Source organism: Salvelinus alpinus, chromosome 10, assembly GCF_045679555.1.
Source record: "Salvelinus alpinus chromosome 10, SLU_Salpinus.1, whole genome shotgun sequence".
Classification (NCBI taxonomy): domain Eukaryota; kingdom Metazoa; phylum Chordata; class Actinopteri; order Salmoniformes; family Salmonidae; genus Salvelinus; species Salvelinus alpinus.
The window spans coordinates 15,149,140-15,176,054 of record NC_092095.1 but is presented as its reverse complement, the minus strand read 5'-3'; the positions used below and the strand labels follow the sequence as shown (position 1 = coordinate 15,176,054).

At 43.7% G+C, this 26,915-nt stretch overlaps 1 protein-coding gene across 1 annotated transcript; it reads right to left on the bottom strand.

The window, feature by feature from the left end:
• Positions 1 to 830: 830 nt before the first annotated feature.
• LOC139531542 (death-associated protein 1 homolog) lies at positions 831 to 26,423 on the bottom strand. Its single transcript, XM_071328061.1, has 4 exons — positions 26,224 to 26,423; positions 21,999 to 22,101; positions 9,919 to 9,961; positions 831 to 1,934 (listed from the first exon to the last, which is right to left on the bottom strand). Exons 1-4 carry the CDS (start codon positions 26,276 to 26,278, stop codon positions 1,815 to 1,817), a joined length of 321 nt encoding a protein of 106 aa, XP_071184162.1. The 5' UTR covers positions 26,279 to 26,423; the 3' UTR covers positions 831 to 1,814.
• Between the last annotated feature and the right edge of the window lie 492 nt (positions 26,424 to 26,915).

Below are 26,915 nucleotides of genomic sequence, written 5' to 3'. Positions count from 1 at the left end.
TATTTTCAATGACGGCCTAGGAACAGTGGGTTAACTGCCTTGTTCAGGGGAAGAACGACAGATTTGTACCTTGCCAGCTCGGGGATTCAAACTTGCAACCTTTCGGTTACTAGTCCAATGCTCCAACCACTAGGCTACTCTGCCGCCCCCTGGAGGAGGTGGTTGGATGGTGCTTTGCTGGTGACAGTCTGATTTATTTACTTAACCAGCATGGCTACCATAGCATTCTGCAGCGATGCGCCATACCGTCTGGTTTGCGCTTATTTGTTTTTCAACAGGACAATGACCCAAAACACACCTCCAGGCTGTGTAAGAGCTATTTGACCAAGGAGAGTGATGGAGTGCTGCATCAGATGACCTGGCCTCCATAAATCACCCAACCTCAACCCAATTGAGATTTGGGATGAGTTGGACCACAAGTGAAGGAAAAGCAGCCAAATAGTGCTCAACATATGTGGGAGCTCCTTTAAGACTGTTGGAAAAGCATTCCAGGTGATTTCCTTATGAAGGTGGTTGAGAGAATGTCAAGAGTGTGCAAAGCTTTCAAGGCAAAGGGTGGGTACTTTGAAGAATCTGAAATATAAAAAATATTTTTTAAACACTTTTTGTATAATTACATGATTCCATGTGTATTATTTCATAGTATTGATGTCTTCACTATTATTCTACAATGTAGAAAAATATAAAGAAAAACTCTTGAATGAGTAGGTGTGTCCAAACTTTTGACTGGTACTATATATGCAGGTCACTAAGATTAATACACAACATTTGTTCACAGACAATACAAAATGACATAATTACCCAGTAACATTGAAGACATAAAACAATGATTTTAAAGTTAAATCTTTATTTATTATGACAACCACACCTAAGTCCATTCACAGACTAAGGATTTTTTAATATATTTTTTTACACTTTATAAACTAAAAATCCTTCTTGATTAAATAAAGTCTGAAATTATAGTTGACATGAACAACACCTGGCATAAACGGGATGGTGTGTATTTGCGGTCTATGACAACCATAGAGAGACTCATCTTGTATCTGTGCCATTATAGCACCTCAAACCCTAATCTCAATTTTGAAGTTGTCAGTTTTCTTCTACGTCACGATTGGCTGATCGCTCCTGATGACCAGGTTGGACATGACTCCAACAGGGTCACCAGGAGGGATCAGCCAATGAAGTTGGATGTCCCACTCGATTGACTACATTAAAATGGTGGAAGGCCTTAATTTCGCTGCCCATGCAAAGGCTGCCTTTACGCAACTAGAGGCCTCTATCATTTTCTATGATGACAGGTTCTTAGTTCATAGAAAGTTAAGAACAAAGAGGAAATGGAATCATATGGAATGCTTAACAAGGGTTGCCCTGGTAACCTGAGCACATATGAAGATTGGGTGCATGCTTGATTGGGTTTCTGTAGTTCTTTGATTGGTTGATTTCTGTTTCTGTGGTTCCACACCGTTTCTTTCACTTTGCTTTCTGGCACATAATTGGTGGGTTGCAGGCTTAAGAAGCTGCTTTCTGGCTACTATGGTCTGTGAGGACAGTTGTGGCGGGAAGGCAGGAGCTTGAGCTCATCTCTGGCTTATGATTGGTTGTTGGGTTGGTCGGTAGGCTGCTGTGGTCCATTGATCACATTGCGTTGGCTTTCCCTTAGGCACAGATCTAGGATCAGCTTCCCTTCCTCAAATCTTTACTTAAGCATTGGACGGGGTAAACACAAAACTGATCGTAGATCTGTGTTTGTGGTGATTACTTGTGAGGCCAGTTGTAGCAGAGTTAGTGGAGGGAGGGTAAGCTTGGCGGTAGCCTCACTTGCGGGGCTGGTGAATGTGCTGAGTGAGGTGCTGGTTCTGGGGCATCTTGGTGATAGACGGCTGGGGCTTCTGGTGAGCTACCTGGGCCGCTGCAGGGGTGAAGTCCTTATCACCCTGGGAACAGAACCACACAGACAGTTAGTACAGCTGTGTTACAGAACACAGACACTTAGTACAGCTGTGTTACAGAAACTTACACAGTATCTCAGAATTCTTTGAAATGCAATTTTTTTACCACATATTTTCCTCAATCTGATTCCAGACCATTTATTCAGAGCCCTATAGATACTGTTTACATGACACTGGCCTTAGTGCTGCTCCATGTAGTTTCTATCACTTGTATGTATAGGTAAAAGAACAGATTCGAGTCGGATATGCATTTTTATTTGAGTCACTTCAAAAACTGCAAGTGTAATAAACAAGGCTATAGATAAGAGTTGTGTTGTTACAGTAGAGAAATCAGAATATCTGAAGCTAGAGCACACACACACACAGGACAGGCAAAACTGTAGTGTTGTATGTGCCATGTCTGTGTTTTGTAATGTTCATGAAGGCCATCTCTTTTTGGTCAGATAACGGTTGCAGTTTATGACCATAACTACTATTGAAAACAATTCAGACAGCTGATGTATTAGATCTAGAAGCCAGGGAGGTGACAGACCTCGTTACCCAGGTTAGGAGATCTACATCTGGGCATCTCATCACTCTGAACCCCCTTATGGTACGATAAAAAGGAACTAGTATGTAGTCTGAACTATATAGGGAAATCTGTGTTGACGGTCTGTTGTGTTTCATTCCCGGAAAGTCATAAAGTAACTGTCCAGTGAAAATCGCACTTTTAAAAAGTCCATATTCTGTTAACTCATACCCAAATAATGTTGTTGACTCATCCTATATTCGTTTGCGGCCAAAGCTTTGGATAAAAACAAAAACGTTAAAAACCCCACCTCTAACTTCTCCCTCAAAGAGAGGATGACCTGGCCAAATCAGCAGTCTACTCGCATGAATATTTTTTATGACCGGTATACGCCCACACCATTCTGTTGTCGGGGTACGCCCACACCATTCTGTTGTCGGGGTACGCCCACACCATTCTGTTGTCGGGGTACGCCCACACCATTCTGTTGTCGGGGTACGCCCACACCATTCTGTTGTCGGGGTACGCCCACACCATTCTGTTGTCGGGGTACGCCCACACCATTCTGTTGTCGGGGTACGCCCACACCATTCTGTTGTCGGGGTACGCCCACACCATTCTGTTGTCGGGGTACGCCCACACCATTCCGTTGTCGGGGTACGCCCACAGCATTCCGTTGTCGGGGTACGCCCACAGCATTCCAACAATTGGACGGAAAACTAGTTCCCTCATATTGTAAATTATAGATCATATTTTTTTTGTAAACATAAATACATTTATGCATGGATGGATTCATATTATGATGCAGTAGGGAGACCAGATGGAAGGTCACATCATCTATATAAACCTCTGGAAAAAACACACTCGATTAGGGTCAAACTAGGATGGGGATACATATAGGAGTTCGATAGAGTTTCAAGTTGAAATGCTACATTCACAAGTACAGTGAAATGGCTTTCTTGCTTCTCTAAACTCAACAATGCAATAATCAATGTAGCACTAGAAATAACGTAAAACAAAAACACAACAAATAAAAACACAAGTAAACATACTATATACACAGGGTCAGTCAGTTCCAGTACCATATTTACAATGTGCAGGGATACTGGATTGATAGAGGTAGATATGTATAGGGTAAGGTGACTAGGCATTAGGATATATGATAAACAGAGTAGCAGAAGCGTATATGATAATTGTATGTGAGTGGGTGTGCAGAGTCAGTGTAAATTATGTTGTTACAGCCTGAACCCCCAAAAATCCCCCCCATCAACAAAAAAACCCATACTGACAAAGTGAAAATATGTTTTTTAGAATTGTTTGCAAGTTGATTTATTTACATTGGATAAAAAGCAGACAGAGCTACAAAATGGTATTTCATACACTGCATTTGAGGAACAATGGGAAAGTAATTCTGCTTTGAAAGTTGATAAACTTGTAACCCCTTTGAATGTTTTGGTACCTACTGGAGAGCTTTGTCTACACCCATTCAGCATCGTTCACACCCTTAAGCTTTAGCCCCACCCATCTCTTTAAGGGTTGATCCGAGCGTTCTGTGCTAACAGTCAAGCACTCAAGCTAACTGGCTAACGTTGGCTAGCTACTTCCAGACACAAATGAGAACAGCTCACTGACCATTTTACTCACCCTAACAGAGTTGGTTAGGCTGTTTTTATGTTATCCAGAGCGTTGGTGACTTCAACTGTGCTGCTGGCAACAACCTACGCTTTTTTTTGCCAACGTTTACTGACACTGGCCATATTCAACGGGTGTCGCTAACCAACTAGGTTCAATGTCAGCTAGCTAACATTAGGGTATGACTAGCAAAGCAAATGGCTCTGAGATACAAATAATAAGATCATACACGTAATGTTAGCTAGCTAGCGAACAGTACATTTTAATGTAAAATCTGAAAACGTAGCTAGCTAGACTATCTTACCTATATACGTCATGGATGGACGCTTCTCCCTGACATGAATGCCATGGTTGCCCTTAGTTTGAAGATGTAATCCGGAGACAGTATTTTCTCCATGTCCTTAGCTATCAGACTCTAATTCCACTGATTTCAAAACTTGGTCCTCCAGAAAGTGGAGAGCAACACTTATGCAGTTCTACTACGCGATAAATCTTAAAAAATGCCACATTAGACAGGATTACCTTCACATACAGACCAGCTCAAATTTACAGAAGCGTGCTATATGGCAGACCAATCCTAACTCATCTCTCAGAATGTCCAGCCCACTCATTATCTCAGCCAACCATGGCTAACCGGAAGGTTGCTGGCTTTTTCTGTGGCATTTTGATTTAAAAAAAAGAAAAGTTTACATTCAAATGGCCCTCTTGTGAAGTAGTGACCTGCGACATACACCTAGTTTCCTGAAACGAGTCACATTTTCAAGTCTTGCCATAGATTTTTAAGACGATTTAAGTCAAAACTGTAATTAGGCCACTCTGGAGCATTCAATATCATCTTGATAAGCAACTCCAGTGTATATTTGGCCTAGTGTTTTAGGTTACTGTCCTGCTGAAAGGTGCATTTGTCTCCCGTTGTCTGTTGGAAAGCAGACTGAACCATGTTTTCCTTTAGGATTTTGCCTGTGCTTAGCTTTATTCCATTTCTTTTTAGCCTAAAAAAAAAGCTCCATAGTCCTTGCCAATGACAAGCATACCCATAACATGATGCAGCCACCACCATACCTGAAAATATGAAGTGGCACAGTGTAGTGTTGGATTTTCCTCAAACATAACACTTTGTATTCAGGACATTTTTTGCAGTTTTACTTTAGCCTTATTGCAAACAGGATGCATGTTTTACAATATTTGTATTCTGTACGGGCTTCTTTTCATTTAGTTAGTATTGTGGAGTAACTACAATGTTGTTGATCCATCCTCAATTTTCTCCTAACACAGCCATTAAACTCCGTAACCGTTTTAAAATCACCATTGGCTTCATGGTGAAATCCCTGAGCGTTTTCCTTCCTCTCCGGCAACGGAGTTAGGAAGGACGCCTGTATCTTTGTAGTGACTGAGTGTATTGATATCCCATCCAAAATGTAATTAATAACTTCAGGATTAAAAGTATTAATTTTACCCATCTACCAACAGGTGCACTTCTTTGCAAAACCTCCCTGACCTGTGTAGTTGAATCTGTGTTTGAAAATCACTGCGCGACTGACAGACCTTACAGATAATTGTAAATGGACAAAAGTATTATGCTCGAACATCTCATTCCAAAATCATGGGCATTAATATGGAGTTGGTCCCCCCTTTGCTGCTATAACAGCCTCCACTCTCCTGGGAAGAATTTCCACTAGATGTTGCAACATTGCTTCCATTCAGCTTCAAGAGCATTAGTGATGTTGGGCGATTAGGCCTGGCTCACCGTCGGCGTTCCAATTCATCCCAAAGGTGTTCGATCGAGTTGAGATTAGGGCTCTGTGCAAGCCAGTCAAGTTCTTCCACACCGATCGACAAACCATTTCTGTATGGTCTTCGCATTGTGCACTGGGCCATTATGCTGAACAAAAAAAGGGCCTTCCTCAAACTGTTGCAACAAAGGTGGAAGCACAGAATCTTCTAGAATGTAATTGTATCCTGTAGCGTTAAGATTTCCCTTCACTGGAACTAAGGGGCCGGAACCATGAAAAAACAGCCCCAGACCATTATTCCTCCTCCACCAGACTTTAGTTGGCACTATGCCTTCAGCCAGGTAGTGTTCTACTGGCATCCGACAAACCCAGATTAGTCCGTCGGACTGCCAGATGGTGAAGCGTGATCCAGCACTCCATCACGCATTTCCACTGCTCTAGAATCCAATGGCGGCGAGCTTTACACCACTCCAGCCGACGCTTGGCATTGTGCATGCTGATCTTAGGCTTGTGTGCAGCTGCTCGGCCATGGAAACCCATTTCATGAAGCTCCCGGCGAACAGTTCTTGTGCTGACGTTTCCTCCAGAGTCAGTTTGGAACTTTGTAGTGAGTGTTGCAACCAAGGACAGACAATTTTTATGCGCTACGGCACTCGGCGGTCCTGTTCTGTGAGCTTGTGTGGCCAACCACTTCTCAGCTGAGCTGTTGTTGCTCCTAGACGTTTCCACTTCACTACAGCAGCACTTTGACCGGGGCAGCTCTAGAAGTGCAGAAATTCGACAAGCTGACTTGTTGGAAAAGTGGTATCCTATGATGGTGCCACGTTGGAAGTAACTGAGCTCTTCAGTACGGGCCATTCGACTGCCAATATTGATCTATGGAGAATGCATGGCTGTGTGCTCGATTTTAACAACTTGTCAGCAACAGGTTTGGCTGAAATAGCCTAATCCACACATTTGAAGGGGTGTCCACATACAATTGCACGACATGGCCAAAAGTATGTGTAGGGTACAGCGAGGAGCTTGTCATTCAAAAATCATGTGAAACACTATTATTGTACACAGAGTGAGTCCATGTAACTTATTATGACTTTGTTAAGCAAAGGGGTTGAATACTTTGACTCAAGACATTTCAGCTTTTAATTTTTTTATTAATTTGTAAAAACATCATTCCACTTTGACATTGAGTATTATGAGTATTGTGTGTAGGCCAGTGAACACAATCTCAATTGAATCCCTTTTAAATTCAGGCTGTAACAACATTTTGAAAAAGTCAAGGGGTATGAATACTTTCTGAAGGCACTGTATGTGCATATTGTGTGTGAGCAAATTATGAAGTGTGTGTGTGTGTTGGAGTGTCAGTGTCCATAGAATCAAATTAAATACAAGGGTCAACTCAGATAGTCCATCTAGCTATTCAGTTAGCTATTCAGTTATCTATTCAGTTAGCTATTCAGTTAGCTATTCAGTTAGCTATTCAGTTAGCTATTCAGTTAGCTATTCAGTTAGCTTTATGGCTTGGGAACAGAAGCTGTTTAGGAGCCTGTTGGTGTAAGACTTGAAGCAACGGTACCGTGCGGAAGCAGTGAGAACAGTTTATGGCTTGGGTGGCTTGAGATCTTCCGGGCCTCCATTTCACACCGCCTGATATAGAGGTCCTGGATGGCGGAGAGCTCAGCCCCATGTACTGGGCTGTCCGCACCACCCTCTGTAGTGCCAAATCTTTTCAACCTCCTGAGGGGAAAGAGGCGCGTGTGTGGACCATTTTAAGTCCTTAAATGATGTGGACACTGAGGAACTTGGAGCTCTTGACCCGCTTCACTGCAACCCCATCCACGTGGATGGGGCTGCAGGACTAAGCACACACCCCTGTGTTGAGGATGAGTGTGGCGGAGGTAATGTTACCTACAACGGCTATGCGAAGTTGCTGGATATTGGAGGGAACTAGAACACACCACTGTTGTACACATCGATTCAGAGCATCCCAAACATACTCAATGGGTGACATGTCTGGTGAGTATACAGGCCATGGAAGAACTGGAACATTTTCAGCTTCCAGGAATTGTGTGAAATCTTATGCCTGCCCATACCATAACCCAACCTCCACCATGGAGCACACCGTTGACATCAGCAAACCGCTCGCCCACACGACGCCATCCAAGCTGTCTGCCAGCTGCCCGGTACAGTTCAAACCGGGATTCATCCGTGAAGAGCACAAGGTGAGCATTTCCCCACTGAAGTCAATTACGACACCCAACTGCATTCAGGTCAAGGCCCTGGTGAGGACAACGAGCTTCCCTGAGACGGTTTCTGACTGTTTGTGCAATAATTCTTCAGTTTCATCAGCTATCCGGGTGGCTGGTATCAGAAGCCGGATGTGGAGGTCCTGGGCTGGCGTGGTTACACGTGGTCTGCGGTTGTGAGGTCGGTTGGACATACTGCCAAATTCTCTAAAATGTAATTTGAGGTAGCTTATGGTACAGAAATTAACATTCAATTATCTGGCAACAGTTCTGGTGAACATTTCTACAGTCAGCATGCCAATTGCACAAACTTGAGACATCTGTGGCATTGTGTTGTGTGACAAAACTGCACATTTTAGTGTGGCCTTTTATTGTCCCCAGCACAAGGTGCACCTGTGTAATGATCATGCCGTTTGATCAGCTTCTTGATATGCCACACCTGTCAGGTGGATGGATTATCTTGGCAAAGGAGAAATGCTCACTAACAGGGAAGTAAACACATTTGGGCACAACATTTGTGAGAAATAAGCTTTTTGTGTATATGGAAAAGTTCTGGGATCTTTTTATTTCAGCTCATGAAACATGGGACCAACACTTTACATGTTGCGTTCATATTTCTGTTCAGTATAGTGTAGAGATTCATTATACCATCTAAACAGCTGTGAAATATATTTTCCCAAAGCAAAAATATTGTTTCAGCAGTTTGAAGCTGGTGTACAAAACCGAAAGTAAAAGACAAAAGCACGGGAAAAGTAGAAATAGCGCATATAGAACAGATTTAACGCTTCTTAGACTTGCTTTCAATGAGAATGATAGATCTATAACTCGCACTTCTATGTTCGGGTCGCCCAAAAAGTTACATATTTACATTTTAATGATGCAGAATTAAAATCGCTGGCAACCAGAAAAGACAGTAAAGCAGGAAGAAAGAGAGAAAGTTAGAATTTGAGAGAGAGATCTCTCGCCATAGGAATGCAATATAATTGAGTGGAATTTAGACAGTGTTAACCCCTAGTTCACCAAACCTCAACAGATAGAACTGAGGCAGTAAGGCTTTATCAGGGAGATGTAGCTCCTCTCTCAAAGGTCATCTCAGTGGGAGAATATAAAGTCATGTGAACAGCTGCCCCCTGGTTCACCAGGCTTTATTTAAGGCCTGTCGCAGCCTTAAGGCGTGTTGGGGGATACATGGAAAGACTGGGGGTAGAACCAGAGAGGTAAAGGGCCTTAAGGCGTGTTGGGGGATACATGGAAAGACTGGGGGTAGAACCAGAGAGGTAAAGGGCCTGCAGGCGTGTTGGGGGATACATGGAAAGACTGGGGGTAGAACCAGAGGTAAAGGGCCTTAAGGCGTGTTGGGGGATACATGGAAAGACTGGGGGTAGAACCAGAGAGGTAAAGGGCCTGCAGGCGTGTTGGGGGATACATGGAAAGACTGGGGGTAGAACCAGAGAGGTAAAGGGCCTGCAGGCGTGTTGGGGGATACATGGAAAGACTGGGGGTAGAACCAGAGAGGTAAAGGGCCTTAAGGCGTGTTGGGGGATACATGGAAAGACTGGGGGTAGAACCAGAGAGGTAAAGGGCCTTAAGGCGTGTTGGGGGATACATGGAAAGACTGGGGGTAGAACCAGAGAGGTAAAGGGCCTTAAGGCGTGTTGGGGGATACATGGAAAGACTGGGGGTAGAGCTAAAGAGCCTGCAGGTGTAATAACACAGACAGATAGAGGATTAAAAAGGTACAGATGGTAAGTAGGAACCACAGGGGGGTGAGCATGGCGTATGTGGAATGGGGTGGGCTAAGGTAGGGGTGTGTGTGAGAGAGAGAGAGAGCGAGAGCGAGAGCGAGAACTTACCTTTGTAACCACTCCTGAAACGACCACAGTGGGCTTTGGTGGGCTAGATAGAGACAGAGAGAGAGATTATAAAAACAGACTGACTGTCTCCATGGCAACACTGACGGGACAAAATAACATTTTGTTGAGATGAAATGTCAGTGTCAAAACCACTGACCATCGACTTTCAGGATGTTACAAAGACAGGAACAGAAATCACTTCTGTTTGATCCCATTGAACAGTGTGTTATACGGAAAGGAACATCCTGGCCTAGTATGACTCCAGAGGGAGAGAGAGAAAAGAGAGCCCTGAGCTTAGCCACAGTACTGTGGACCTGCCTGCCAACCTGCTAAATGACTAACATTAATCCTGGTCTGGATCTACACTGCAACTCAAACAGCAGATAGGGGGGAGGGGTGAGAACACACCTTTGGAGCAGGGAGAGAGAGGAAAAGGGTTGAGTTGAGAGGGAAGGAATGAGAGAGAATAAGCGGGATCATTCCGAGGTGGACATGGACCTTGACATGAGAAACGAGTCCGGTCTAGTTTAACAGCAGAACTATTACAGGAGGTAAAATGCTGTCCTCGGCCACTACCTCTGGAAGTTTGGGCAGGGCTACAGGGAGACATAAAGTAGCATACACACTTAAGGTAGTCTACATATTGTAGCTAGCATCCATGGTACAACACCCGCGACCTTGTCAAGAAGTTAACGACTGACTAACCTAACGTAGCAAGCATAAAAGAAAAGCCTAAAACTACTGGTCTTGACCCCAAAAAAGAATACAAATAATAATAAAAAACTTCTGCACTGTTCAACCAATCCAGAAATGTGAAGGGGGAGTTAAAATGGAGTGTCGCCATGGTAACGCCCAAAAGAGGAAGTCAGGTCACAGGCTCCATTTCCATTGTCCACTTTCAGTTCTGATGAGCACAAACTGTGCAACTTTCAGTGCTAGTTTACTGTGACCACGGCGGCTGTACCCGCTTTAAGTTACATCTTGCTGTGTTTGATGCAAGAAACCACTTTACAAAATTAAATGCATTGTTATTACTCTGCCATTTTTAAAGTCATGCCCCCCCTCAGTCCTTGACTTTTCTTAAATAAGTCTATGTAACACTGTCAGTGATAGAATCTTAATATCACAACAGAAATGAAGTTATAACCAGTTTAAGGAGGGCATGTCATTTTAAAACATTTCCCCCTCCTCAGCCTGAGCCTCCTCCTCAGCTGAGCAGCCTCCTCCTCCTCAGCCTGAGCAGCCTCCTCCTCCTCCTCAGCCTGAGCAGCCTCCTCCTCCTCCTCAGCCTGAGCAGCCTCCTCCTCCTCCTCAGCCTGAGCAGCCTCCTCCTCCTCCTCAGCCTGAGCAGCCTCCTCCTCCTCCTCAGCCTGAGCAGCCTCCTCCTCCTCCTCAGCCTGAGCAGCCTCCTCCTCCTCCTCAGCCTGAGCAGCCTCCTCCTCCTCCTCAGCTTGAGCAGCCTCCTCCTCCTCAGCCTGAGCAGCCTCCTCCTCCTCAGCCTGAGCAGCCTCCTCCTCCTCAGCCTGAGCAGCCTCCTCCTCCTCAGCCTGAGCAGCCTCCTCCTCCTCAGCCTGAGCAGCCTCCTCCTCCTCAGCCTGAGCAGCCTCCTCCTCCTCAGCCTGAGCAGCCTCCTCCTCCTCAGCCTGAGCAGCCTCCTCCTCCTCAGCCTGAGCAGCCTCCTCCTCCTCAGCCTCCTCCTCAGCCTCCTCCTCAGCCTGAGCCTCCTCCTCCTCAGCCTGAGCCTCCTCCTCCTCAGCCTTAACCTACACCTCCTCAGCCTGAGCCTCCTCCTCCTCAGCCTGAGCCTCCTCCTCAGCCTGAGCCTTAACCTACACCTCCTCAGCCTGAGCCTTAACCTACACCTCCTCAGCCTGAGCCTTAACCTACACCTCCTCAGCCTTTTTTTTATTTATTTTTATTTCACCTTTATTTAACCAGGTAGGCTAGTTGAGAACAAGTTCTCATTTGCAACTGCGACCTGGCCAAGATAAAGCATAGCAGTGTGAACAGACAACACAGAGTTACACATGGAGTAAACAATAAACAAGTCGATAACATGGTAGAAAAAAAGAGAATCTATATACAATGTGTGCAAAAGGCATGAGGTAGGCAATAAATCGAATAATTACAATTTAGCAGATTAACACTGGAGTGATAAATCATCAGATGATCATGTGCAAGAAGAGATACTGGTGTGCAAAAGAGCAGAAAAGTAAATAAATAAAAGCAGTATGGGGGGTGAGGTAGGTAAATTGGGTGGGTAGTTTACAGATGGACTATGTACAGCTGCAGCGATCGGTTAGCTGCTCGGATAGCAGATTTTTAAAGTTGTTGAGGGAGATAAAAGTCTCCAACTTCAGAGATTTTTGCAATTCGTTCCAGTCGCAGGCAGCAGAGAACTGGAAGGAAAGGCGTCCAAATGAGGTTTTGGCTTTAGGGATGATCAGTGAGATACACCTGCTGGAGCGCGTGTTGCGGGTGGGTGTAGCCATCGTGACCAGTGAACTGAGATAAGGCGGCACTTTACCTAGCATAGCCTTGTAGATGACCTGGAGCCAGTGGGTCTGACGACGAACATGTAGCGAGGGCCAGCCGACTAGGGCATACAGGTCGCAGTGGTGGGTCGTATAAGGTGCTTTAGTAACAAAACGAATGGCACTGTGATAAACTGCATCCAGTTTGCTGAGTAGAGTATTGGAAGCTATTTTGTAGATGACATCGCCGAAGTCGAGGATCGGTAGGATAGTCAGTTTTACTAGGGTAAGTTTGGCGGCGTGAGTGAAGGAGCCTTTGTTGCGGAATAGAAAGCCGATTCTTGCTTTGATTTTGGATTGGAGATGTTTGATATGAGTCTGGAAGGAGAGTTTGCAGTCTAGCCAGACACCTAGGTACTTATAGATGTCCACATATTCTAGGTCGGAACCGTCCAGGGTGGTGATGCTAGTCGGGCGTGCGGGTGCAGGCAGCGAACGGTTGAAAAGCATGCATTTGGTTTTACTAGCGTTTAAGAGCAGTTGGAGGCCACGGAAGGAGTGTTGTATGGCATTGAAGCTCGTTTGGAGGTTAGATAGTACAGCGTCCAAGGAAGGGCCGGAAGTATATAGAATGGTGTCGTCTGCGTAGAGGTGGATCAGGGAATCGCCCGCAGCAAGAGCAACATCATTGATGTATACAGAGAAAAGAGTCGGCTCGAGAATTGAACCCTGTGGTACCCCCATAGAGACTGCCAGAGGACCGGACAACATGCCCTCCGATTTGACACACTGAACTCTGTCTGCAAAGTAGTTGGTGAACCAGGCAAGGCAGTCATTAGAAAAACCGAGGCTACTGAGTCTGCCGATAAGAATATGGTGATTGACAGAGTCGAAAGCCTTGGCCAGGTCGATGAAGACGGCTGCACAGTAATGTCTTTTATCGATGGCGGTTATGATATCGTTTAGTACCTTGAGCGTGGCTGAGGTGCACCCGTGACCGGCTCGGAAACCGGATTGCACAGCGGAGAAGGTACGGTGGGATTCGAGATGGTCAGTGATCTGTTTGTTGACTTGGCTTTCGAAGACCTTAGATAGGCAGGGCAGGATGGATATAGGTCTGTAACAGTTTGGGTCCAGGGTGTCTCCCCCTTTGAAGAGGGGGATGACCGCGGCAGCTTTCCAATCCTTGGGGATCTCAGATGATACGAAGGAGCCTGAGCCTTAACCTACACCTCCTCAGCCTGAGCCTTAACCTACACCCCCTCAGCCTGAGCCTTAACCTACACCCCCTCAGCCTGAGCCTTAACCTACACCTCCTCAGCCTGAGCCTTAACCTACACCCCCTCAGCCTGAGCCTTAACCTACACCTCCTCAGCCTGAGCCTTAACCTACACCCCCTCAGCCTGAGCCTTAACCTACACCTCCTCAGCCTTAACCTACACCTCCTCAGCCTGAGCCTCCTCCTCCTCAGCCTGAGCCTTAACCTACACCCCCTCAGCCTGAGCCTTAACCTACACCTCCTCAGCCTGAGCCTTAACCTACACCTCCTCAGCCTGAGCCTTAACCTACACCTCCTCAGCCTGAGCCTTAACCTACACCTCCTCAGCCTGAGCCTTAACCTACACCCCCTCAGCCTGAGCCTTAACCTACACCCCCTCAGCCTGAGCCTTAACCTACACCCCCTCAGCCTGAGCCTTAACCTACACCTCCTCAGCCTGAGCCTTAACCTACACCTCCTCAGCCTGAGCCTTAACCTACACCTCCTCAGCCTGAGCCTTAACCTACACCTCCTCAGCCTGAGCCTTAACCTACACCTCCTCAGCCTGAGCCTTAACCTACACCTCCTCAGCCTGAGCCTTAACCTACACCTCCTCAGCCTGAGCCTTAACCTACACCTCCTCAGCCTGAGCCTTAACCTACACCTCCTCAGCCTGAGCCTTAACCTACACCTCCTCAGCCTGAGCCTTAACCTACACCTCCTCAGCCTGAGCCTTAACCTACACCTCCGAGGCCTGAGCGCAAAAAAGCGAGAACACGACTACACAACCACCAAATAAAACTGAGACAGGAGAGGAAGGGAGGGCACCATTTAGATAGAACAAGCCGGTGACAACGCTACGGGACGATTATCAGCACAAAATGTAGATCCTGCTCTCTGTGATGACATCTCAAGCAAAAAAAAACTTTTAAAAAATGCACTCACCAGCTTTCGTTGTTTATGTGACATGCTCCAACAGATGACATTGTGTGAAGATGCACCATTAAGCACTAGCAGACAATAATTGACTGCGGTCATAGACACATTCATTATAATGCCATTATTGCTTCTGTGCTGATTTTCACAATTTATTAACTACATTTGGTGCTTATAATGATGTTTACGCTCCTGATTTTCATTTGATTGTGCGTCTTGCTGACCGTGCATCTCAGGTTGGGATATTTTTTGTCTTTTAGTCAATAGACAACGTTACCGCGATCCAACAGAGTTGCTTTTTGATTCATAGTTGTAAAAAAGGCACTCGACAAATAAAAATGTTGAATACTTGAATGTGTTTAGTTTACATTTAGTTTATTAGTTTATTTTTACATACAGCCTACAGTAACAAACTGATGAAAATGCTATTGTGTTAATTTAAATCTATATATTTTCATATTCTAACATTACCCAAGACCTTTATAAACAAAACCATGTGATAGCATATATGTGATAGCATATATGACCTTTATAAACAAAACCATGTGATAGCATATATGTGATAGCATATATGTATTAATTACACGGTCAGCATGACTGCTCATTAGCTTGAGGGGCCAAGCGGTTCTAGTGTTAACCGGCAGAATATCTACTGTCAAAATGTATATTTTCCCACAGTTGAATTCCTGTACTTCAAAGACACCCATGGTTCCCTCATCTGGCTATTGGTATACAACAGTGTGCTTTCAAAATGTATTTGGCATGGTAAACGATCCCAGATAAAATTAAACTTACAAAGAGCAAAAGACATAGGACTAGCCATACCCAACTTTAAATTGTATTTCCAGACACTAGCGTTTCGCTCCATCCAAAATGGGTTGAGACATGATTCTTCTGCCCCCTAGCTGAGTAGAGAGAAAAATATGGTGCCTCTTATTGCCCTGGGAGAGGTGGTCTCCACTGATATAACCCCTAAACAATGTAAACTACGCTTCGGTCCTATTACTGCTCACACAATTTCTATTTGGCACAAAATTGAAAAACAATGTAACTGGGAATGAAGATGGCATGTCCATACTCCAATATTTCACAATAATGCCTTGATCTGAAGGTTGGCCTTTTGCCTCCCCCCAATGGACCAAATGTGGACTCTGTTCCCCTGGATGGAGAGATGTTGGCTGGGTGGGGGCCCAGTTCTTTTTGGTTCTGTTCATTACGTCAACATATGATATAGAAATAGTTGTATCTTTAGAGAGACAGAGGATAGTGTTCATATTTCACAACCGCCGCAGGTTTTTGGAGTTGCCTATACGTGTCAATAGCAAAATAATACAATTGATTTACACTACATTAGAGCATGCTACATGAGTCTGATCAGTGATAGATGAACCACCTCCACTTATCAAATAACCAAATATAGCCTACAGACAGCGACTCAGTGAAACATCACATTGATTAACAGACAAGTCCAATGGCTTTTGGCTGGGATATAAACTACTGTTAGCCTAAACCAGTGAAGAGCAAAATGATCCACTACGTTTTTACATTTGTCATTTAAACAGACTCTCTTCTCCAGAGCGACTTACAGTTAGTGCATTCATCTTAACATATCTAGGTGGAACAACCACATACTTTTAGTGTATGTGGACAACTGGTCGTCGAACATCTCATTCCAAAATCATGGGTATTAATATGGAGTTGGTCCCCCCTTTTCTGCCATGACAGCCTCCACTCTTCTGGGAAGGCTTTCCATTAGATGTTGGAACATTGCTGTGGGGACTTGCTTCCATTCAGCCACAAGAGCATTAGTGAGGTCAGACACTGATGTTAGACGATTAGGCCTGGCTCGTAGTCGGCATTCCAATTCAAACCCATTTCATCTTAAGCTCCTGACGAACAGTACTTGTGCCGACGTTGCTTCCAGAGGCAGTTTGGAACTCGGTAGTGAGTGTTGCAACCGAGGACAGGCGTTTTTACGCACTACACGCTTCAGCACTTGGGGGTCCAGTTCTGTGCGCTTGTGTGGCCTACCGCTTCACGGCTGAGCCGTTGTTGCTCCTAGATGTTTCCACTTCACAATAACAGCTCTTACAGTTGACCGGGGCAGCTCTAGCAGGGCAGCAATTTGACGAACTGACTTGTTGGAAAGGTGCCATCCTATGACGGTGCCACGGTGAAAGTCACTGAGATCTTCAGTGTGGGCCATTCTAATGCCAATGTTAAGCTCTGGAGATTGCATGGCTGTGTGCTCAATTTTATACATGTCAGCAACGAGTGTGGCTGAAATAGCCGAATCCACATCTACTTTGGCCATGTAGTGTCTCATGTTTATTTTGAATCCCAGCCCCAGTAGGAGGCCTTTTGCCTTTTGGTAGGCGGTCATTCTTAACCGTCTAGTTAAACAAAAGGTTCAATAAGTAACTAATGAGCAGATCATCATGAGCATCATCTCAATTTACATAAATATTAAAAATGGAGATCTGCCATTGAGACGAGTCCCCGTGCTTGTATCAAATCAGCGCAATGCTGCTGGTCCAATCAAAAACGCTGATGAAATTATAGCTGGCCACACACTGGGAAATGATTTAACAGATTTTTTTTTTTTTTTTAACTGATGACTTTAGGAGTTACAGTAAGTAAAGATTTGATACATGCCTTCAATGGCATTAGCCTACTTTATTTTAATATTCTGGTCACTCGTTGATAGTCATTCTCACAGTAATCATTTATTGATTCATCCAGTTGGTTAAGAAAACGTATGTGGTGATGCTTTACAAAATGATGTGTGAAGTGTATACTTTACGGGCAGGGCGCACTTTACAAACAGTGTACATTTTGCCACGAGGATGGTAACAGCTTATTAACAGGCGCAGCATACCAAACGTCATTATGAATCATTACATCTCATGAACGATGAAGCAACTACTAGTCATATTTTTGGTTGTGCAAAACATTTGACCAATCATTTAAGCCCAACTTTATTTTACACCCAACTGGTGCAACCGGTCCCAGAAGACCAGGAAGTGTTTGTGGCAGAGCAGAGTTGACCATGGTGAAAACGCTCTGTTGACTTTACTGTCAACTTCCACACTGGCTTCAACAGTTCAATATTTACTTGGACTGAGAGAGCGAACCAAGCCTCTCTACCCACCTCTCAGTCTGTCCATCTCTCTCTCTCTCTCTCTCTCTCTCTCTCTCTCCTCCCATCCATCTTAGAGGTCTAAATTGTATGTGACAGGCGTTCCCTTGGCCACTCCGCTCCACATCTACACAGAGCCCACCTGCCCACTGGCGAGAGCAGGTGGACACACATGCACACACTCTAAACTAGCTCTTTAATGAGCGACAGCTTGAGCCAGAACTAGGGCAAGAGCCAAGTTGCATGCATCAGTGGGGATTTCTACTGCATTTCACACGGGCAGATTCACAGCCGCCTCTGTTCTCTCCAGAGAGAACCCGGAGCCATTATGGCAGCCTCCCTCTTTAGGCCAGGATGGAAGGTAAGCCTCTCTCTGTGGTTCAGCTATCACACAGCAACCACTCTCCTCCTCTACCACCATACACACACACACGTACAAAAGTTTGGGGTCACCTAGAAATGTCCTTGTTTTTGAAAGAAAAGCTTTTTTTTTGGTCCATTAAAATAACATCAAATTGATCAGAAATACAGTGTAGACATTTTTAATGTTGTAAATGACTATTGTAGTGGAAATGGCTGTTTATTTATGGAATATCTACATAGGCGTACAGAGGCCCATTATCCACAACCATCACTCCTGTGTTCCAATGGCACGTTGTGTTAGCTAATCGAAGTTTATCAATTTAAAAGGCTAATTGATCATTAGAAAACCCTTTTCAATTATATTAGCACAGCTGAAAACTGTTGTTCTGATTAAAGAAAGAATAAAACAGGCCTTCTTTAGACTAGTTGAGTATCTGGAGCATCAGCATTTGTGGGTTCGATTACAGGCTCAAAATGGCCAGAAAGAAATAACTCTTCTTGAAACTCGTCAGTCTATTTTCTAGTAATCTGAGCCAACAGTTGAAGGCTATTCTCATCCAAGCAAATTGACTATAGAAACTGAAGATCACGTCCCAACGCTTGTGCAGGTCTACAATTTTATCCCTGATGTCACAGACACAGCGCAAATCTGGCTCTCAACCAGAGTGGAAAGAGGAGTGGGAGGCCCCGGTGCACAACTGAGCAAGCGGACAAGTACATTGGAGTGTTTAGTTTGAGAAACAGACGCCTCACAAGTCCTCAACTGACAGCTTCATTAAATAGTACCCGCAAAACACCAGTCTCAACGTCAACAGTGACGAGGCGACTCCGGGACGCTGGCCTTCAAATTATGTCAATTAGCCTATCAGAAGCTTCTAAAGCCATGACATCATTTACTGGAATTTTCCAAGCTGTTTAAAAGGCACAGTCAACTTAGTGTATTTAAACTTCTGACCCACTGGAATTGTGATATAATTCACTGTAAGTGAAATAATCTGTCTGTTAACAATTGTTGGAAAATGTACTTGTGTCATGCACAAAGTAGATGTCCTAACCGACATGCCAAAACTATAGTTTGTTAACAAGAAATTTGTAGACTGGTTGAAAAACGAGTTTTAATGACTCCGACCTAAGTGTATGTAAACTTCCGACTTCAACTGTGTGTGTGTGTGTGTGTGTATATATATATATATATCTCTCTGAGAAAAGTTCCTCCAGAGTACTATAGAAATGTAAATGAATTATAGTACATACTGTATACATGTTCCATTAAAGATAAACAGGGAGTTTGTTGTCGGTCAGACCACTGCAGTCAAGAGAAATCATGTGACTACTACACTCCCGAATAGGGAAGTCCTCTCTAGACAGGCTCAGTCGAGGGCACACCCTGCCGGGTGCATTCCGATACTCTAAACCTCTTGCCCTCTTTACTTTTCCAGACCTAAAGACAGATCTCGTTTGCTCTTAAGGACATCAGCACACACTAACATTCTATTGCATACACTTGTATTGGTGGAACAGTGTACACTTGTATTGGTGGAACAGTGTACACTTGTATTGGTGGAACAGTGTACACTTGTATAGCGCACAATGTATTGTGTGATGTATTGTTGTACTAATGATGCAGACCATTGTTTTGTTGTTCCTGTTTGGACCCCAGGAAGAGTAGTGACTGCCTTGACAGGAACTAATGGGGATCCTAAAACACTAGCTGAGTTTGAATGATTCCATAGAACTCAACAGGTTGTTCGACCGTTCGGTTGTCTTTGCAGAGTACACTCAACAGACACGTGCACGTACAGTGAGGGAAAAAAGTATTTGATCCCCTGCTGATTTTGTACATTTGCCCACTGACAAAGAAATTATCAGTCTATAATTTTAATGGTAGGTTTATTTGAACAGTGAGAGACAGAATAACAACAAAAATATCCAGAAAAATGCATGTCAAAAATGTTATAAATTGATTTGCATTTTAATGAGGGAAATAAGTATTTGACCCCCTCTCAATCAAAAAGATTTCTGGCTCCCAGGTGTCTTTCATACAGGTAACGAACGGAGATTAGGAGCACACTCTTAAAGGGAGTGCTCCTAATCTCAGTTTCTTACCTGTATAAAAGATACCTGTCCACAGAAGCAATCAATCAGATTCCAAACTCTCCACCATGGCCAAGACCAAAGAGCTCTCCAAGGATGTCAGGGACAAGATTGTAGACCTACACAAGGCTGGAATGGGCTACAAGACCATCGCCAAGCAGCTTGGTGAGAAGGTGACAACAGTTTCTGTGATTATTCGCAAATGGAAGAAACACAAAAGAACTGTCAATCTCCCTCAGCCTGGGGCTCCATGCAAGATCTCACCTCGTGGAGTTGCAATGATCATGAGAACGGTGAGGAATCAGCCCAGAACTACACAGGAGGATCTTGTCAATGATCTCAAGGCAGCTGGGACCATAGTCATCAAGAAAACAATTGGTAACACACTATGCCGTGAAGGACTGAAATCCTGCAGCGCCCGCAAGGTCCCCCTGCTCAAGAAAGCACATATACATGCCCGTCTGAAGTTTGCCAATGAACATCTGAATGATTCAGAGGACAACTGGGTGAACGTGTTGTGGTCAGATGAGACCAAAATGGAGTTCTTTGGCATCAACCCAACTTGCCGTGTTTGGAGGAGGAGGAATGCTGCCTATGACCCCAAGAAACCATCCCCACCGTCAAACATGGAGGTGGAAACATTATGCTTTGGGGGTGTTTTTCTGCTAAAGGGACAGGACAACTTCACCGCATCAAAGGGACGATGGACGGGGCCATGTACCGTCAAATCTTGGGTGAAAACCTCCTTCCCTCAGCCAGGGTATTGAAAATGGGTCGTGGATGGGTATTCCAGCATGACAATGACCCAAAACACACGGCCAAGGCAACAAAGGAGTGGCTCAAGAAGAAGCACATTAAGGTCCTGGAGTGGCCTAGCCAGTCTCCAGACCTTAATCCCATAGAAAATCTGTGGAGGGAGCTGAAGGTTCGAGTTGCCAAACGTCAGCCTCGAAACCTTAATGACTTGAAGAAGATCTGCAAAGAGGAGTGGGACAAAATCCCTCCTGAGATGTGTGCAAACCTGGTGGCCAACTACAAGAAACGTCTGACCTCTGATTGCCAACAAGGGTTTTGCCACCAAGTAGTAAGTCATGTTTTGCAGAGGGGTCAAATACTTATTTCCCTCATTAAAATGCAAATCAATTCATAACATTTTTGACATGCGTTTTTCTGGATTTTTTTGTTGATATTCTGTCTCTCACTGTTCAAATAAACCTACCATTAAAATTATAGACTGATCATTTCTTTGTCAGTGGGCAAACGTACAAAATCAGCAGGGGATCAAATACTTTTTTCCCTCACTGTATGCACAAAGAAGCGCGCACACAGACACACACAGATAGTGTGGTGGGAATATTTCACCTGTATAAACAGACATTGCTCAAGAGCGGAGACGCAGAGCGGAACTTAGCGGGGGTGTAAAGCACCATGCATTTACCCAACATTAATGAAGCCTCAGACAACACATTAATGAAGCCTCAGACACAGACAACACATTAATGAAGCCTCAAACACATGTTCAGAAAAACCACTAAACATTAGGCCATAACAACCATCTAAATAAAACAAGGTGGCCCTCACCTTGTTGAACAGATAGTATCAGACCTGGTGGTTTTCTCCTCTAGTACAGCTACCGGCCAATCACGGGTTATTTGGTGAATTAGAGGGTAATTGGCTTGTTTGTAGAATGTTCTCACCAGTTCTAAAAATGAAACATTTGGACTGTGTGTGTGTGTGTATATTGATAATAAAAGAAGCAAGAGTACTCTGGCATGCTGTTCAGAGGCCACAGGTCAAAGTTTAGTGTGTGTGTTACCTAGGTTCCTCCACAAAGTCCTCGTCCTCGTCTACGATGGGAGGGGTCTCAGGTGGAGCTGCTCCCTGGTGCTTCTGCACTATCCTCATCCCCCCTGCCTTTACTGTCACACACACACAGACACACGCAATTAGCTAAACACTAGGACGGTTACACATTAACAAACAAACACGCACATTAAAACACCAAAACTGTTTCATATTAACAAACACACACCACATGCACGTTGACACACATTAGGACAGCGTCCCCCAAACGGTCCATGCTATCCGGGACCCTTGGGACGTCCCTACCCCATTGAAGTTGACATTTAAGATGGTTAAGTTAAGGGTTTAAGGTAGGGACGTCCCAAGGATCCCGGATAGCAGATACCTTTCCCAAACTCGGTCCTGGGGACCCCAAAGGGTGCACATTTAGTGGTTTGTCCTAGCACTACACAGCTGTTTCAAATAATCAACGTATCAACTCAAAACGTTAATTTTCCTAACCTGCTGCATAAATTGTCCTACACCTGCTATGAAAAGTCAATTTTGACAAAAGCTGTATCCCTTCTAGACAAAACCATCCCCAGGACTGAGTTTGGAAAGCGCTGCATTAGGGTACAGAGTAGATAAAAGACAAAATGAAATTGTCCTTCACCAAAGCAGTTAAATAAACCACAGACAGACAGATAATCAGATAGCCTAACTGGGCGACAGGCCAATCAGTGTAATATAAAGGACATACAGTAGATAGATTGTGATCCAGAATGAAGACAGTGATTGCACTCATATCATGCTGAAATACATATTTTTTTTTACATTTAGCAGACGCTCTAATCCAGAGCGATTTAAGGCATCAGCATGCTTCAGTTCGTCTGGCGCCTAAAGGAGTGTGCTCACATACTCCCTTAAAAGACCTTTGTTTGAAAAATTAGCAAAAGCAGCGATAGTACTGTTTGTTCATTTTGAGACACCGTAGCCAGTATACACTTCCTCAAAATTGTCTGAATTAATCTAAGATAACGCAGTAAATCTGTCATTAATTTTGACGTTTTAGTGATTCAATTTTACATCCAACTAAGATGTTTGGTGCAGTATTTCACAAATTGCATGAAAGTGAGTCATCTCTCATTGAATGACAATAAAGACTCGGGTCGTCGCTGTAAATGAAAACGTTTTCTCAGTCAACTTACCTGGTAAAATAAGAGTTAAATAAATACATTGAAGAATCCCTACTGTTGATCAATCACCGATGAAGGGGCGTAGACTTCAGATACTGACTTTGGCTTGCCTCAAGACAAAAAGTGTGCCCCCGAACCAAAAATAAAACCTTGCCGAAGTCCAAAACGTCACAAAATGTTGTCATAATATATGCACAAACTCTTACGAACACTTTCGGCTGGGAAGCATATGGACGCCTTACAGTAGTGAGTGCATAGGCCTACAGTTTTCGTACTGGTCCCCCTTGAGAATTGAACCCAAATACTCTCTCTAAACGTGAATTGATTCTCAATTGCAGTATGGTTCTAGAAAACATATCCCTCTACTTTCATATCACATCAAAATAAATTTCACAAAAACAAAATACACACTGATTTAACTGGTTTTAACAGTAAACAGTATTTTTCAGTGACAACACTTTTTATCTTTATTTAACTAGGCAAGTCAATTAACTTCTTATGGCTGGGGCAGTATTGAGTAGCTTGGATGAATAAGGTGCCCAGAGTAAACTGCCTGCTACTCAGGCCCAGAAGCTAAGATATGCATATTATTAGTATATTTGGATAGAAAACACTCTGAAGTTTCTAAAACTGTTTGAATGATGTCTGTGAGTATAACAGAACTCATATGGCAGGCAAAAACATGAGAAAAAATCCAACCAGGAAGTGGGAAATCTGAGGTTTGTCAGTTTTCAAGTCTTTGCCTATCCAATTTACAGTGTAAAATTTGGTCCGATTGCACTTCTTAAGGCTTCCACTAGATGTCAATCATCTTTAGAACCTTGTTTCAGGCTTCTACTGTGAAGGATGAGGGAATGAGAGCTGTTTCAACCAGGTGTCTGGCAGAGTGCCATGAGCTCACTCAGGCATGCCCCCGTGAGAGGTAGCTGCGTTCCTTTTCGTTTCTGAAGACAAAGGAATTCTCCGGTTGAAACATTATTGAAGATGTATGTTAAAAACATCCTAAAGATTGATTCTATACATCGTTTGACATGTTTATACGGACTGTAATGGAATTTTTTGACTTTTCGTCAGGCCTGCGCGTCATGAATTTGGATGTTTGAACTAAACGCGTGAACAAAAAGGAGGTATTTGGACATAAATTATGGACTTCATCGAACAAAACAAACATTTATTGTGGAACTGGGATTCATGAGAGTGCATTCTAGTGAAGATCATCAAAGGTAAGTGAATATTTATAATGCTATTTCTGACTTCTGTTGACTCCACAACATGGCGGGTACCTGTATGGCTTGTTTTTGTGTCTGAGCACCGTACTCAGATTATTACATGGTGTGCTTTTTCCGTAAAGTTTTTTTGAAATCTGACATAGCGGTTGCATTAAGGAGAAGTTTATCTGAAGTTCCATGTATAATACTTGTATCTTAAATCAATGTTTATTATGAGTATTTCTGTAAATTGATGTGGCTCTCTGCAAAATCACCGGATGTTGGAGGCAAAACATTACTTAACATAACGCGCCAATGTAAACTGAGAGTTTTGGATATAAATATGAACTTTATCGAACAAAACATACATGTATTGTGTAACATGAAGTCCTATGAGTGTCATCTGATGATGATCATCAAAGGTTAGTGATTCATTTTATCTCCATTTCTGCTTTTTGTGACTCCTCTCTTTGGCTGGAAAAAGCCTTTTTGAAATCGGACACTGTGGTGGGATTAACAACAAGTTTATCTTTAAAATGGTGTAAAATACTTGTATGTTTGAGGAATTTTAATTATGAGATTTCTGTTGTTTGAATTCGGCGCCCTGCACTTTCACTGGCTGTTGTCAAGTCGATCCCGTTAACGGGATCTCACGCGTAAGAAGTTTTAAGAACACATTTTTATTTTACAATGGCGGCCTATCCCGGCCAAACCCAGACGACGCTGGGCCAATTGTGCGCCGCCCTATGGGACTCCCGATCACGGCCGGTTGTGATACAGTCCGGGATCGAACCAGGGTCTGTAGTGACGCCTCTTGCACTGAGATGCAATGCCTTAGAGCACTGCGCTACTCAGAGCTGTGTGGCGTCTGTCTTCCGTTTACACACAGCACAGACGTTCAGAAACGCAGATAGCTAATTAGTACAGGTAGACCACATTGTCTTCCTAATTCCTAATGTCTTCCGTATGTTTTCCGTAAACAGGCGCTGTAACATGGAAATGTGGCCATGTGGGAATTCTAACCCTATAAAAGGTGTATCACTTTAACCTTTGTTTTTTGAAAAGATAAGGTACTTCTGCTTCCAAAACCGTACCCGTGTTAATGTACAGAGAGTCACGGCTGTTAAGAAAACTCCCCTGGCTCTTAAAACTCACGCATATAGAAGACACCTTTGTCCAATGACTCATGTGTAATGTAACGGAGTCATGATCAAGGGCTAATCCCATTCCTGCGTTGAGGTATGTTTTTCGACCCATATCTTGCACCGCTCCATGGTGTTAATGTAACTCCTAATTGCGTACTGACCTCAGTGCAGCCCAGTGTAAACATGCGTAATGGGAGGGGTCAGTGTCTTCTGGCAATTATGGCATACTACCGTGCCCTACTTTCTGTCCACGTACTCCTTAGGTGTTATCAGATTCCCCACATAGACTTTTAAAATGGTAGCTTCCACGATACTAAGCTATAATCAAATATATAGCTTTAATGGCACTCAGGCAATCTAGCATTGGTAACGTCTATCAAATTGTCTTGCAAGATTAAGTCGTATTCGATAGGCGTGGTGTGGATCAGGCGTTTAGCTAACGTTACAATATGGCACGTCATCCAGGAAAGAGGACCTAACGACAGGAAAACAAACTGATTTAATTGCTAAACTATACGATATTGTTCAACAGCAGCACATGTTAGAGTACACACATGTTAGTCTACTTGAAATGTAGGTATATCTAACTAACGTTGTCAAATGCAATTATTGACATAGGCCTAATGCATATGCCGTGATACGTCAGCTGAACCGTGAATACAAAAAGCGATGTTGCTTGTGTTGTAAAAAAGCAACATAAGGTTCAATACCAGCCGGGAGGTGTCCTCCTTTGGTCTCGATTTTCTCCTTCGGCGGCGAAGACATATCTAACTAATGTGTGTCGGAAGCGTGAAAACACTCGTTTAAATAGCTATTCCTTTTCTTTTCTGGGGTAAACAGCAGCAGTCGACTTCAGTCCAGTTCGTCAACGTGGCTTCTTGTTTGGCAACTGTGCGTGATGACGACAGAGAAAATATCAGACAAATAGGAAAGTCACGTTTAGTCTGACGTCGGGAGGGTGGTACGGGATGCGGCTGGTGCCAGAATAAAGAATTTCCCATGGATAGATACAGTAAAAGCAGGCAATCTTATCTCTCTCAATCAATCAAAAGGCAAGGAGGTTACTGCTTTCCGTCCTTTTTTTATAGAACCAAGTAGATTTAAGTCATAACATAAACAACATATAAGTGTACAGTGCCTTCAGAAAGTATTCATGCCCCCTGATTTACTGCACATTTTGTTGTGTTATAGCCTGAATTCAAAATTGATTAAACATTTGTTTTCTCTCACCCATCTACACACAAAACCCCATAATGACAAAGTTAAAACATGTTTTTAGAAATTTTAGTAAATCTATTAAAAAAAATTAAATACAGAATTATCGAATTAACATAAGTATTCACACCCATGAGTCAATACTTTGTAGAAGCACCTTTGGCCACGATTACGGCTGGGAGTCTTT

Coding starts and splice junctions, on each gene's coding strand:
- LOC139531542 (XM_071328061.1), bottom strand. CDS start 26,278: ATGTCTTCGCCGCCGAAGGAGAAAATCGAGACCAAAGGAGGACACCTC. Junction 9,962..21,998: donor GACTTTGTGGAGGAACCTAG/GTAACACACACA, acceptor GTCTCTATCTAG/CCCACCAAAGCCCACTGTGG. Junction 1,935..9,918: donor TTTCAGGAGTGGTTACAAAG/GTAAGTTCTCGC, acceptor TTCTGTTCCCAG/GGTGATAAGGACTTCACCCC.